This window comes from Haliotis cracherodii, unplaced genomic scaffold, assembly GCF_022045235.1.
Source record: "Haliotis cracherodii isolate W230 unplaced genomic scaffold, xgHalCrac1.p SCAF_19, whole genome shotgun sequence".
In the NCBI taxonomy this organism is placed as follows: domain Eukaryota; kingdom Metazoa; phylum Mollusca; class Gastropoda; order Lepetellida; family Haliotidae; genus Haliotis; species Haliotis cracherodii.
Genome location: NW_027266274.1, coordinates 15,095,804 through 15,111,460, shown reverse-complemented (window position 1 = coordinate 15,111,460; position 15,657 = coordinate 15,095,804). Strand labels below are relative to the sequence as shown.

General features: G+C 39.7%; 1 protein-coding gene across 1 annotated transcript in view; it reads right to left on the bottom strand.

The window, feature by feature from the left end:
* The window catches only part of LOC139466789 (calcineurin-binding protein cabin-1-like), a 52,713-nt gene extending 42,897 nt beyond the window's left edge, over positions 1–9,816 (bottom strand). Inside the window, exons 1-7 of the mRNA XM_071248475.1 lie at positions 9,673–9,816; positions 6,534–6,620; positions 4,346–4,459; positions 3,172–3,309; positions 1,831–1,932; positions 1,450–1,528; positions 575–704 (exon numbers count right to left, since the gene is read on the bottom strand). Coding sequence (XP_071104576.1) covers positions 575–704; positions 1,450–1,528; positions 1,831–1,932; positions 3,172–3,309; positions 4,346–4,459; positions 6,534–6,620; positions 9,673–9,675 — 653 coding nt within the window. The 5' untranslated portion in view covers positions 9,676–9,816. The remainder of the gene's footprint in view (positions 1–574; positions 705–1,449; positions 1,529–1,830; positions 1,933–3,171; positions 3,310–4,345; positions 4,460–6,533; positions 6,621–9,672) is intronic.
* Positions 9,817–15,657: the final 5,841 nt, after the last annotated feature.

Below are 15,657 nucleotides of genomic sequence, written 5' to 3'. Positions count from 1 at the left end.
TAGTTAATCCATCTGGCTGGTGGGTATTGCAACACACTGCCTTCCCGCCTGCCCGTGGCTGGTAACTTTTCTGTCAGGCTGCATGAAATTTTCCTCCACCTGGGCCCCGTTCCACAAAGTGATCTTAGCGCTAAGTTGATCGTAACTCGACAACCGTAGCGCTAACATCGCTTTGTGGAACGGGGCCCAGCCCCATAATTTTAAGACTACTTATGTATTCAGTTTTGTCTTTACCTCTTGTAGATTCTCAAGTAATTGTTTGCATTATTTCAACTGAATCAAGACATGATTTGTTTCTTAGCTTTTGCTATTTTTCAATATTCATAATGCCTGAATGCAGGCAGGTAACTTTGAAGATGGGCAGGCAACATTTATGGGCCACCTGCCCGACTGTCTTGTTGGGTTTCGAAATTATTTCGAACACTGCCTGACACACCTGTTAACTCATTTCAGAAATGAAAAAAATAGTAAAAACAAGTTGGTCACCATGGGAAGAGAAGAAGGTCACCACTGGCAGAGAAGTAAGATAATTATTCGATTGGACTTATCCTATGTTGTGAAGCTGAGAGCTCACCAGTAGACAAACATGTCCTTGGAGTCCTGCCTGAGGGAAGGCTGCTCTCGGAACATCTCCTCTCTCAAGGCTATCCCCTTCTCATAGTGGCAGTCCTTCTCTAGAGCCTTGGCAATGTAGTACAGGCACCCTGAAACGTCACCAACATCATCATCATCATCATCATCATCATCATCATCATCATGGAAACAGTTCAAGTCCAAATAACGACCAACTTGCTTGCATCATCATCATCATCATCATCATCATCATCATCATCATCTCCATCATGGAAACAGTTCAAGTCAAAATATTTGCACATCGGTTTTTCATATCATTTCAATGTACACAAGGAAAATTCAATTATTTTACAATGAACAGAAATAGAAGACCATTGGAAGTGTTTATAATCATCCTGTGACTGTCATCGGTCGTTGTGTCACATGAACCTTGGTTTGCTGGTCTCCAAATTAATGAATGGGAGAGTCAGCTATGGATTTCCAGTCTCAAGATTCACCATCTTTTACAAACTTTGAAAGTCAACTGCATCTGAAAACACTTGCCACCACGATGTTGTTTATTTTCCAACATGCGTAAGCCAATCATAACAAAGCTCCTTACAGTCTTATTTCATTCCCTGTGTTATAATATGAGGGTGGAATGACATTATGACAGCGATTTCTTTGTAAAGTTGCAACACTGTCACTTGAAGCATGTCATAAAATACCCTGCAGAGTGCAGAGGTATTTATATATGAGATGCTTTCCAATTGAAAACCATGCTTCACTCAGGGAATAATTCTTGTATCATCGGATCATTATATAATCTGATGTGTCAATTCCACAGGATAGGATGGACACTGCAGTAGGTACAGATGGTACGAGGTGAACACTTACGCCAGTAATCGTTCAAGGCATAGGACACTGGGATGACATGATCTAAACATGGCCAGTGGTTGGGATTGCACTGCAGGCCCTGAAATATACACAACAAATACTTGACTTCACTACTACATGTCACTGTTAAAAAATCTGTTTTCATTTAAAGACATCACAAATGGTAACGGTCAAGTCGACAAAAATGTGGTTTCCATGCCAACAAGCATGAACCGAAGTTTTATTGCTTAATTCTACAACTCAGCAATATTCCAGCTTTACAATGGCGGATAGTAAATAATCGAGTCTGGGCCAGACAATGCAGTGATTGATATTGTGATATATGACATCGGGGTACAATGGCACCCAACCAAATAAGTCTCTCAAGGTATATGAATGTACCTGTTCAAAAGCAAGTCTAGAGAGCGAATAGTCATGTATCTTCAGGCCGATAGTGCCGATCTTGTACCATACTGTCACCTCACTGGAGTCGATCTTGACCGCCTGAAAACACAACCTTGAAGTGTATACTGCATGTACTTGATTAGTATTTGAAACTAGGCATTAAAAGTCCATGGCCCCATTCCACAAAGCCATCACAGCGCTACAACCATGCAATCATCAAAGCACTAAGATCACATTGTAGAACGGGGCCCAGGGTCCAACACTTTATTTCAGTTGAGTTTTGTATAAAAAACTCAGATAAATTCACCAATTCTTTAACAAATACATAATAAGTTTTATCCCTTGTGAAGATTGACCTTGCAGGCATAGATGTATGGTTGGTTGGTTGGTTTGTTGTTTAACACAGCACTCAGCAATATTCCAGCTATATGACAGCGGTCTGTAAATAACTGAGTCTGGACCAGACAATCCAGTGATTAATATCATGAGCATCAATCCACGCAATTGGGATCGATGACATGCATCAACCAAGTCAGCGAGTCTGACCACCCGATTCCGTTAGTCGCCTTTTACGACAAGCATAGTCACCTTTTACAACAAGCATGGGTTGCTGAACACCTATTCTACCCCCATAGATGCATCAGTGAGTATGGTTTTACTTCCCTTTTTAGCAATAATATTCCAGCAATATCATGGTGGTGAAGGACACTAAAATGTGCCTCACACATTGTAGCCATGTGAGGAATCAAACCTGGGACTTTGGTGACTTGTTAACCACTAGGCTACCCCACCCCGACAACAACTCATCAACACAGTATGTGTCTACGAATAGCAGTATGGATCAAATGTTGTGTGGTACCATCGATGAAAAGAAATTGCAAACAATTCGGTGGCAAAGAAAAGATCTTTCCTTTTTAAGAACATAATGAAACAAGCATGAAATACATACCCAGTTGTGTACTACCGCCATTTTCAGTCTTAGTCAAAGCCATTGCCATGGAAACACGAAAAATAATTTTTTCAAAACTCCCAAACTATCAAAAGGCACCAGTCACCACTAGACATACCTGTGTGCCAAGTTTGGTTAAGATATCTGTAACGTTTTTGAATAACGGAAACGAAACGTGATGTATGGACGGACAGACAGCATCCATTCCCATATCCCCCCTCCACCTTATGGCGGGGCATAATAAAATGTATATTACCTCACGGTAAGACTTCATGGCAGCTTTAAGGTCTCTCCGAGACGTGACATAACAAAATGTGTTTTACCTCCAGGTGGGACTTCATGGCAGCTTCGAGGTCTCTCCGAGACGGGCATAATAAAATGTATTTTACCTCAAGGTAAGACTTCATGGCAGTTTGGAGGTCTCCCCTGTCTGCAGCGATGGCAGCCAGGTTCTTGTGTATGGAGTACAGCAGCTGGAGGCCGGGGTGAACCACGTTGTCCTGCTCCTCCTCCACGATGCGGGCAGCCTGGGCACAGCATCCATGCATGGGTCAGTCAGTCAGTCAGGATTTACACCACTTGGAGCAATATTTCAGTTATATCACAGCATGTTGTCTTATTGTGGGAGGAAAGCCCAAAGTGAGGCAGGTCACAGACGTTATCACTTTAGAGAACACCAAAAGTATTGGATTTGACAGACAACCTAGGTATCATGATCCCTGAGTAATCTGGGGTTCAGCTAGGATTCAACTAGGTGTTCAAGTAGAGATTCAACCAGGTGTTCAACTTGTGGTGCAACAATGTGTTCAACTTGTGGTGCAACAATGTGTTCATCCAGGTGTTCAACTAGAGAGCAACAAGGTGTTCAAGTAGAGATTCAACTAGGTGTTCAACTTGTGGTGCAACAATGTGTTCATCCAGGTGTTCAACTAGAGAGCAACAAGGTGTTCAATTAGAGATTCAACTAGGTGTTCAACTATTGGTGCAACTAGGTTTTCAACTTGTGGTGCAACAATGTGTTCAACTAGAGAGTTCAACTAGAGAGCAACAAGGTGTTCAATTAGAGATTCAACTAGGTGTTCAACTATTGGTGCAACTAGGTTTTCAACTTGTGGTGCAACAATGTGTTCAACTAGAGAGTTCAACTAGAGAGCAACAAGGTGTTCAATTAGAGATTCAACCAGGTGTTCAACTATTGGTGCAACTAGGTTTTCAACTTGTGGTGCAACAATGTGTTCAACTAGAGAGTTCAACTAGAGAGCAACAAGGTGTTCAATTAGGGGTCAACTAGGTGTTCAACTAGTGGTGCAACTAGGTGTTCAACTTGTGGTGCAACAAAGTGTTCATCCAGGTGTTCAACTAGGGAGAAACTAGGTGTTCAACTAGGGAGCAATAAGGTGTTCAACTAGGGAGCAACAAGGTGTTCAACTGGGGGTGTAACTAGCTGTTCAACTTGGGGTGAAAACCTTGGGTTGAACTAGGTGTTCAACCAGGTGAGCAAGTAGAGTTCAATTAGAGGTTTGCCTGAGACTGATTTTCAGGCTACCAACACACTTGACCTACCTCAATCAGGAAATCATGAGAGACAAGATCCTGAAATGTCTGTTTTGCCCCACTGACGTCTCCCTCCCGCTGCAGACTGAGGGCCCGGCTGTACAGGCTGAAGGCTTCAGCTTCCTGCAGTCACACAGATAGAACAGTGAATGTTGACCTGACAATGTTTTGAGGTTATGAGTATTTACCCACAAGCTATCATTCACATTGGGTATTGACTGCTTTTTCTTGATATTGATATATTTCTTCCTCCTCTTGGACCCAGTATATTGGTTTAACATAATACATAAACATTTTTCAAAATAATTCTGCTTGAAATGCTGTTTCAAATGACTTTATATTTGTATCTGTTTGTGCCCAAGGATGTAAAATGTTGCATAGATAGATATATTTTCAAGATATATAAATGTCAATTTGACAATAAGGCATCTTGCCGAGGCAACTGATTGTAAAAGTCCAGTTTCCAACCTTGCCGAAATAGGCTGCAATTATGAAGTTACATTTGTCTGGACTAACGAGTCTATACATAGTCCATCCAGTTCATAAACAACATGGATTTCAACGTGCAGATTTTGGTCGACTGCAGGATTGGCAAAGCATGTATACCACCAGCTGGGTTTAAACAGATATTTTGCAATTTTTTTTTATGTTTTTAATCAAGGTGCGCACATAATTTAACGCACTTCACGGGTAAGACACGTCTTAATACAATACAGATCGTCTTGACTGGGCGCGCCGTTTTGGTTGAAGCAAATGCAAGTTATATGAGAGATGGAATCTGATTGGTCAATAGGAGGAACATATAAGGGACATAACTCCTAACAGCCACTGGTGGCACTACGATCAGCCTGGAAATTTCAGCCTGGTTTGGCAAGGGTGGAAACTGGACTTTATAGTCACTTAACACCCTTGCCTCCGGAAGATGCAAAAAGTGACCCATAGCCCCTTTTGTATGCATTATTCACTTCAGTAGAGATCATGTTTGCGTGATGCCTGAATTCAATCAGTAAATAAAGATCTATAAAGACATATTGGTACACAGCACGCAAGGATACATTGGGTAATTATACTATTGGGTACTTTAAATTCTTCATGCATATTTGTACCTAAGCAAAAAATATAATTGGGTAATATATTTTGCATATATACATGTTATCTGGACCCCTGGAGCATTAATGCTGAAATGAAACCTGGGTACATCACATTCCACCTTCATACAAAATTACTGACACAATCAGTCTCAGACTTTTGTCACAAATCTGAGGGCCAAGTCTAGTCAAATTATGTTCAGTCTAGTAGTTGGTTGGTTGGTTTGTTGTTAAATGCCGCACTCAGCAATATTCCAGCTAATAATCGAGTCTGGACCAGACAATCCAGTGATTGATATCATGAGCATCGAGCCAAGCAATTGGGATCAATGACATGTATCAACCAAGTCAGCAAGCCTGACCACCCAATCCCGTTAGTCGCCTTTTACGACAAGCATAGTCGCCTTTTACAGCAGGCATGGGTTGCCGAAGACCTATACAGAATCTTCACGGGTCGTTCAGTCTAGTAAGCTCAGCTAATAATAGTCCATTTGATAACACGAAACTCGACTGAAAATTATGCTTAGAGCCACGTTCGGACTGACTGACTCAGGTGTTTTCAGCACAGACAGCACAAGACTCACCCATTTCCTAAATTGTAACTTTTCAACTTCAAAATAACTCATTACCTCATCATGAGATATGGAATTTAAACACTGTCATTTAAAAGATAAACATACAGCAGTGATACAGTGTTTTCAATGTAGAGCTAGGTGACTTGCAGATTTAACCATGCTAAATTGAAATTTGAACCAAACGTGCAGAAGCTGCATGGGTTAAGTGCAACTTTGTAAGATAACACGAGGTAGGCACCCCTAAAGAAAACTAAGCATGCTATGCAAAGCTTTTCGTTCTACACCGCGCATCACCATTAGTTTGTTTGTTTGTTGTTTAATGCCACACTCAGCAATCTTCCAGCTATATAACCGCAGCCTGTAAATATTCGAGTCTAGACAAGACAATCCAGTGATTGACATCATGAGGATTGATCCAGAGGGGGATCAACAACTTCTGACTGACCAAGCAGTGTAGAGTCATTTCTAAATTCATTGTCCTGATTGTAGAATTCTCCGTTTATCAAAAAACATGATGTACTTCCATGTACAGACCTTGGCCTCTCTCGTGGTGGCAGCATGTTGGGAGAGTGTGGTGTTCTCATCTCCACTGTCACTCTCATTCAAGGCAGCGATACGGAACTGGAAGAAACAATAGAATAGATTATACAAGATGTTGAAGGTAAGTCAATTCTTGTTACGGTGTGTGTTTGCCTTCGATACTAATTATGACTGAAAATGAAGAAAAAGATGGTGTATTTGTGTAAACATGTGTAAGAATGAATATAGGGGTTAATTAACAGCTCATTATATAAAGTCAACTATATTTCAGAAACATTCAGCTGATCTTGTCACGTACAAATATTAAACACGAGTTGTAAAATGATATAGAATTATTTTGTTTGTGTTTGTCTTTAGCACAGATTTAATATTGCAATGCATCAGTGTTTTGTTTCAGCCCTAGTACCAAGGTAACCAACAACGGGTAATCTAGCTTGGGGTAATTTACTGTGGGATGGATCATGATGACTTTGCAAAATAAGACTGTAGGGAAATTGATTTTTATTTGACAGGATCCATGTTATTCAAGTGTTTCTTGATTTAATTAAAATCCCTGTTACAGATTTCACAGGCCCATCAACTGTTGCCATATAAGGAAGAGAATTTATGGATGTCAACTTCCTTATTATGAGGAACACAAAGTTTCGGAGTATATATGCTTACTCCTTCATCAGTTAAAGGGGCACTGATCTAACGCAATTCCCGGGACTGGTTGTTGCCTTTGTTATTGGTTTTTCCTCGTGAGTACCCGGATGATACGCAACGCAACAGAGCGTGACCGGAGACTGGGCTACCGTCTGCAAGGACAGCTAAATAAACTTGGAAGCTGGAGGCAATATTTGTTTTACGAATTTTTGCATAAACACTGATTGGTTAACTGTGATCTATAAAGATTTCGACAAAGGGCGCATGTTAATTAATTTCTTCACCCTAAACAGACAAAAAGAACGGCGGAGCTCATCGGATGTCCTCATTTGGAAATACACCAGATGGTTATAGTTATAGTTATAGTCGGATTGCGTCGATAATACGATTACCAATCCCTTGTTGTCATCCACATTTTCTCGTATAACCCTACACTTGTGTATTTGTCGTCATTCACTTGATGCTCAGTTAATGAATTTATTACAGGTACAATTAGAGGTAGCACCACTTAGATTACCTGACAAAGGTTCCCATTTGGCATTTATTGTGTCTGGGGTAATTATTCAATCTAAATCCAGGTTTGAAGTGAGGTGAAATGTGTGTTATGTAATATGCGCGTGGCAGACCAGCAAGAGGTGAATGATCAGTTGATTTACTTTTTTGTTGTAAATCAACAGATCGTTCCTAGTCATCAAAGGATTAACAGAAAATACGTTGATTGATTAATCACTGTTATCTTGCACAGTGGATATGTCAAAAGTGAGTGTTTACATGTCTAGGTTTACTAAAACAAAGGGAATACACTCATATCATGGCGTGAAGTGCCGATGTAAAAACAACATACTTTGTTCAAAGGGTTAACTGATAATACGTTGATTGATTGCTCATTGTTATCTATCACTCAATGGATTTTTAGGAACCGTGGGCGTTATGAAAATAGTTGTCACGTGGGCTTTCTCAGCCGACCCTTGAGACTTGACACCTATGTGAAACACCTGAAACAATCCAAGTGATCAGTTGAGAAACGAACACGGGTTATAATATCCCGAAACGATATATATCTTTTAAAATATTTGATTGTTACAGAGACACGTGACATCAAATAAGTTTCTTTGTACAGCTGCAGACGAGTGGGATATTGTTCCTTTGTGTGGATATTCACGGATACATTCCTCGAACAAGGAAGCTCCTAAAATTTATACACATAAATTTGGTAGGTTGCAATTATGGTATTTACATTTTGTTTTCCTTCATTTGAACCGATTCGGTCTTGTTTCTCTACGTCTTGGTTGGGAAATTCTTCAATGCGCGATAGACGTTTTTTTCACAGGTCTATTCCTTTGTAAGCGTGTATATATTACCGTCAATTTGTAAAATTTGATTCTCTCAGGCAATCTATAAAATGTGTAAATATTTCAGTCATTTTGACTAAAAAATCTGTCCAGATTGATTAAGATGATCAAAAGGGCCTACAAACATTACAACAGATTATTATGTAGGATTAGAAGCCTAACAACATAGACATGTACTTTTCAACGTAACATTTTCAGTCTCTTGGTGATGACATTAAACATCAAAATGTTTGGAATTCGTTATCATAATAATACAGATGGAAATGTTTTTCAGTCACTTTGTAAAATAACTCAATATTTAGACTTTAAAATCAATTTGAAAATGTTACACATTTTGACAGTAAAAAAATATACACACTATAAAAAAAGCAATGGCTAGGTGAAATATTTACTTTGTGTTGCAAGTCAAAATAGTGTTAACGAAAATCGCAAAATGACCAAGCAAGTGACTTATCAAAACTTCGCCACCATTACCGTTGCTACCCACAAAGATACCTACATTTCCCTATTATCTCGAAAACTGTATTTCATTTTGTTGATCAATGTGACCATACGCCCTTATTACTACCCATAAAAGTGACTGATGCGCTTACGAATTGCGCAGCAGAGGTCGCGAACTGGTCTAGATTTCTGCTATACATCCGGGTACTCACTGGGAAAAAACAATAACAAAGGCAACAACCAGTCCCGGGGAATTGCGTTAGATCAGTGCCCCTTTAAGGTCCAAACTCAACCTGTACTAGGGCCCTACTCTAATTCTTGGAAATATGAACTGTGTACTATGTAGGAAATGAAACAAAAGGTATTGAATGCAAAATCGATTAAACAACTTCGAGAGCTTATTAAATAAGCCTTGTACGGCGACATGCAGAATTGAAAACTCCTGTTTGAAAATACACAACATAGGCATTTACGTTTCAATCTCAGAGCAACTTGGACTTCAGCAACAAACAGATATCCTTAAGAAGACACTGAAAGCTAGAAAACGTGAACGGTGAACTTTAGGTAGTCAGCTGCGACATTCTGCCTTAGCATGCCACTACTACTTAACGGTACATACACCTTTCTCGACTGACAGTCGGTTTACGACTTGAGTTGAAATGACATCGATAAAATTATCGAAAATAGTTGCTAACCATGATTTATTTCGTTGACATTTGGTCCTTGGGGCAAGCCATGGACACAAAGAGCTGTCACTTTAAGATGTGTTTCATAAAAATGAGAAATTGCATTCATAACACCACAAAACTAGTCCTTTGTTGCGTCTGGGTTCATCAATCCCGCGGAGACCGCCATATTGAAAACGGTGTACACTGAAAGTGTAACTTCCTGTTAACGGTGTCGGGTATAAATGCTCCCTGTGGACGAAAGACTGGGCAGACTCGGCTGGTGTTCCGTTTTTCGATATGAGTGAACGATCATTCGCCTAACCAATGATGTTTATGTTAGATTCATATTATTGAACTAATACCGCTCATGTCATGCACTAATTAAACAAACACAAAAAGAATAAGGTTTTGTTTCAAAATGACTATGATTATGTTTCAAAATGTCCATATGTTTATGTTTCAAAATAGTGTTTCTCAAAACGTGATATTTTCTATTCCGAAATTAAATTTTCTCACGTAATACGCCCCAGTGAACAGCAATTCGTTCGTGATTTTGCAAATAAAAAAGTGATTGTGAAATCGAAATAATATGAAAAAGGCCAAACTTAATTAAGGTCAGTATTCAGTATTCTATGGTACATTTTGTATGACGCGTGTACAACAATCAACAGTAGACAAATGTAAACCTAAATATATGCGTAAATTCAATATTTACGAAAGAGCCATTGTACCCTAAATTTCACGTGTTGAAAGTTATTGTTTTTTCATCAGATCGTTACTATCAGAAAGGTGAAGATTAAGGCCATCATACCCAGTGGTAATCTGATTACGGTTCAGTGTCGCCCCTTGTCAAGTTGTTGTTGTTGTTTGGACGTACACACATTGGGCATGACATCAATCTCATTAAAATCAGGACCCACTCGCACAAAACGATCTTAGGGCTAAGACTATCGTAAGCCTATGTTAAAGAATGGGAGTTACGATCATCTTAGCGCTAAGATCGCTTTGTGCAAGTGGGCCCTGCTGATCTAAGTTCTCGCTGCCGCTAAACAAATCTGATTTTAATGAGATTGGGCATGAAATAGGCTGACAGATCTTCACATGAAATTGATGGGTGTAGTTTTTCAAGCTGATCTCAAGTTCATACATTGGAAGCAGAACTACATTTCCAGTATGTATAGGCATGATACATAATTTTACTTTCAACAATGTATTCATCTAGAATATTTTCATGCCAAAGTTGAGAGGAAGATTCACATAACCATACTGACTTTCTTCTTGTTTAACGCCACACTTAGCAATGGCGACTTGGACCAGACAAACAAGTGATTGATATAACGAGCAATACCCTACGCCATTGAGGCGTGATGACACGCAATCATCCTGGAAACGCCAGTGCTATAAGAACAATCTCATCATGATGATAAGCTCACCTACCAAAAGCGCAATGCCACCACGTTATCATGATTATAGGTGGAGGATGTGTATTGTTGTGACGAGTTTGTTTGTTTGTTTGTTTGTTGTTTAACACCGCACTCAGCAATATTCCAGCTATATGACGGCGGTCTGGAAATAATCGAGTCTGGACCAGACAATCCAGAGATTAATATCATGAGCATCGATCCACGTAATTGGGATCGATGACATGTATCAACCAAGTGAGCGAGCCTGACCACCCGATCCCGTTAGTCGCCTTTTACGACAAGCATAGTGGCCTTTTACGGCAAGTATGGGTTGCTGAAGACCTATTCTACCCCAGAATCTTCTCGGGTCTGTTGTGACGAGTATATAATGGATGTTTTTGACACATCTAACATTTATAGTGCATGACATGTAGCATTTGATGTGTCAGTACTGTCATCAAATCTTTGTTTCCGATTATAATTCAAAGGTACCACAGGCTTTTATTCGCATGCACAATCAATTATTCAGCTACATCCAAGCAAACCTAAAAACGACAACTCTCACTTGATTTTATCTTGATCACATGTTTCATTTGCAATTGAAAATATCTTAGGTTAGCGATACATCCAAAACATTAACTGTATTGGCACTTAGTAGCATTCAAAGAATACTTCTGCATCGTTTTTTTTTCTTTTGTAAAATTTAATTTGGTTTTAAAGTTTTAAAATAATAAAATTGCATTATACACAACTGCCGATTGGTATCTTAGACATTTTATCTTTGAAAATTAATAAATTTGCTCAAATTCCACACAAAATCATCCAGCCACAGATAACCTTTTACAAACTGTTACAGGAATGGGTGATGGTTAAACATAACCAAATTGCTTGGTTGGTTTGTTGTTTAACGCCTAACTCAGCAATATTCCAGCTATATGACGGCGGTCTGTAAATATTCGAGTCTCGACCAGACAATCCAGTGATTAATATCATGAGCATCAATCCGCGCAATTGGGATCGATGACGTGCATCAACCACTTCAGCGAGTCTGACCACCCGATTCCGTTAGTCGCCTTTTACGACAAACATAGTCGCCTTTTACGGCAAGCATGGGTTGCTGAAGACCTATTCCACCCCGGAATCTTCACTTGTCTCCACGCAATTGGGATCGATGACATGCATCAACCAAGTCAGCGAGTCTGACCACCCGATCCCGTTAGTCGCCTTTTACGACAAGCATAGTCCCCTTTAACGGCAAGCATGGGTTGCTGAAGACCTATTCTACCACGGAATCTTCACGGGTCGATTAGGTCCAGTGTTGCCCCTTGTCAAGTTGTTGTTTGGACGTTCATACATTGGGCATGACATCAATCTAATTAATTGGTATCTTAGGCATTTTATCTTTGAAAATTAATAAATTTGCTCAAATTCCACACAAAATCACCCAGCCACAGATAACCTTTTACAAACTGTTACAGGAATGGGTGATGGTTAAACATAACCAAATTCAACAGTTCTTTCAATTTTCAATTACATATAAAACATTTCTTGTTTCACACAGTTTATGTTCAGTGTCGAACGAAGAAATAATATTTAATTATTCAAATAGCTGGAAAAGTTCTACCAGTTAGGAAGCATATTTTATAATGAACCTACTTAACAAAATAATAACTGATATTTATGATTGGAATATTGATATGTATGGTATGTAGGCTATTAATTTCTAAAGAAAACGCAATAAATTCTAATGAAAGGAACAAATAGACTTTGTTGATGCATGTCATCGTATCCCAATCGATGTGCATGATATTAATCACTGGATTGTCTGGTCCAGACTCGATTATGTACAGACCGCCGTCATTTAGCTGGAATATTGCTGAGTGCGGCATTAAACAACAAACAAACAAACAAACAAAACACACAAAAATATAAAACCGTCAAACATACAACCCCACAGTTCCTTGTTTAAATATACAAAAATCGTAAAGGTAATTTCACTTTCTATTTTTACACCAAAGAACAAATTATCAAATTAAGATATGAATGATTTATATGGCGTTGTCGCACAAGGGCACTTGTGACGAACATCGCACTTGTGTTGGCAAGTGAAGTCCGGGCGGAAACAGGTAGAGGTATTTTACGTGCGCATCTGAAGGGAATCCAGAGGATATTCTATTAACAAAAGATTAATATTTTGATCCGGAAAGTTGTAAACTTAATTCCCTCCAAACACGTTGATCGGAAGGGAATCCAGAGGATATTCTATTAACAAAAGATTAATATTTTGATCCGGAAAGTTGTAAACTTAATTCTCTCCAAACACGTTGATCGGAAGTGAATCCAGAGGATATTCTATTAACAAAAGATTAATATTTTGATCCGGAAAGTTGTAAACTTAATTCTATCCAAACACGTTGAGGGTCTAAACATATGAAAGGAGCTATCGTCTCACAGCGCTACAACATTCCTATAATCTAAACGTGTTTAGATAGAAGATCGTTTAGGATTTAAACACATTCCTAAACATGTTTAGATCTAAATATGTCCTGCATGCGTTTTCACTCTAAACACATTGTTTTACAATGTATGAAGATTACCATCAAGTACCCCATTAACGAGAGAATGAATTATATCGTAGCATTGTTTATTTCTACATTTTCATGTTAATATTGTAGCATACCCGTGAAGAACCGGGTGGAAATAGGTCTTCGGCAACCCATGCTTGTCGTTAGAGGCGACTAACAGGATCGGGTGGTCAGAATCGCTGACTTGGTCGTTGCATGTCATCGTATCCCAATTGCGTGGATCGATGCTCATGATATTACTCACTGGACTGTCTGGTCCGGACTCGAGACCGCCATCATATAGCTGGAATATTGCTGGGTGCTGCTTTAAACAACCATCAAGAACACAAGCAAAATATTGCACTAATTTCATTGTACCTCCTAGTGGTATGCGTGATGCAAGTTGAAATTTGACGACATAACTGCGTTTGGGAGCGTTAAGTACCCTACATCAGTGACCTAAGCGTATTGGCGTTCCGTGTCGTCATGGGCAATGTCAGCCATGACTCTGCAATTGGCTTTGCCTGGAGAGGGTCTCTAAGTCAAGTAGTAAGTGGTCTGACGACCTTTACTCCTAACTGTTCATGTACCGGTGCAAACACATACAAGGATAAACACGACACAAGTTTGATACTCACAGAACTTAACCAAGCTCAAGTCCATCTCTCAATACACAAATACTTGGATAGAACAGGCAGGAAACTGGAAAGATCGATGCAAGTCAATCTCCTCACTTTGGAACTGCGCACTACTCTGCTAGTGTTGAAAGTATCTTTTCAAAGTGTTTGAGCCTGTCCCGGTTTAATCACATGTCCTGATCCATCAATTTGATTCGTTTTGTCATATCAGACCATGAACTGATGTTTGTGTCATAATGGAAACATAATGGAACCTACGTGACAGGTTATGCATCTCTATTGATTAAATGGCGAAGACAGGATCGAAGCAATCAAACAGAAATAGAAATGTCATTTCTCTATCGATTCCCTCAAATCCGAGACTCCGATCCGATCTCGACGGTAACCAACATTTTAAAGGTTGAATTTGTCACACTTTTCTAAAAAAAAATTCGGATGCCTTTTTACCTTATAACAGTATTCACTGTGTCTGTTATTTATCAATCAGACATGTCGACCAGAGAGGATGTCCATGCATAACTCGAAGTAAGGCACTGATACAACAATCAATTGTTGCTTTGATTCCAATGAATAAATCTTCCCGCGACTCAGGGTTAGGATCATTCGTGACCAACTGGTGTTATTCCGGGACAAGCCGAATAGCGACTCTTGACCCTCTCATGGCCATTTTTTCGACCGGGTTCCGTCTTAGCGCAAACGGGCATACCTGAAATAATTGTCAGCTCGTCGCGTTATGGTTCACATATATGTTCCCATATATTATATATATTTGAGATGCAATTTAAAGCACATCTCGACATGCGGAATTATACAGTATGATTGAACACATTTAACTGTGTGTTGGGTATATTTTTAGATACAAGACATATGTAAAATCAAATATTATTTCTGAGGGATTCTTTGACGAAGAACTTGAAACCATACGCGCATTCTGATTGGTTTGTCGTATTTTCGCACATAACATTCATCGACAGGGGAACGAGTTTTCTTGCAGGTGACGGAAAGGCTCGAGTGGTGACGAATGGGTTAGCATGGGCCACAGCAACCTTCGCTGGTCATAAGGTGATCGGGCGGTCAGGTCGTTGTGAAGCAGTGATGTTTGTTGGCACCCTGACAGCGTAGACCGTTGCTGATGATATCAATCACTGGATTGTATGGTCCAGGCTCGATTATTTACAGGCCGCCCCATAAGCTGTAACGTTGCTGATGACAATAATAAACACACACGCACACGCACACGCACACGCAGGGACGCAGGCACTGAGGCACACACGCACGCACGCCCCAACACACGCACGCACGCACACCCACACACACGCTGAATACATCGTCATCAGAAAACAAACTTCTGGTTTGTAAAGATTGGTGATAGGTATATGGGTAGAAATAAAAAAAACAAGCAGTATG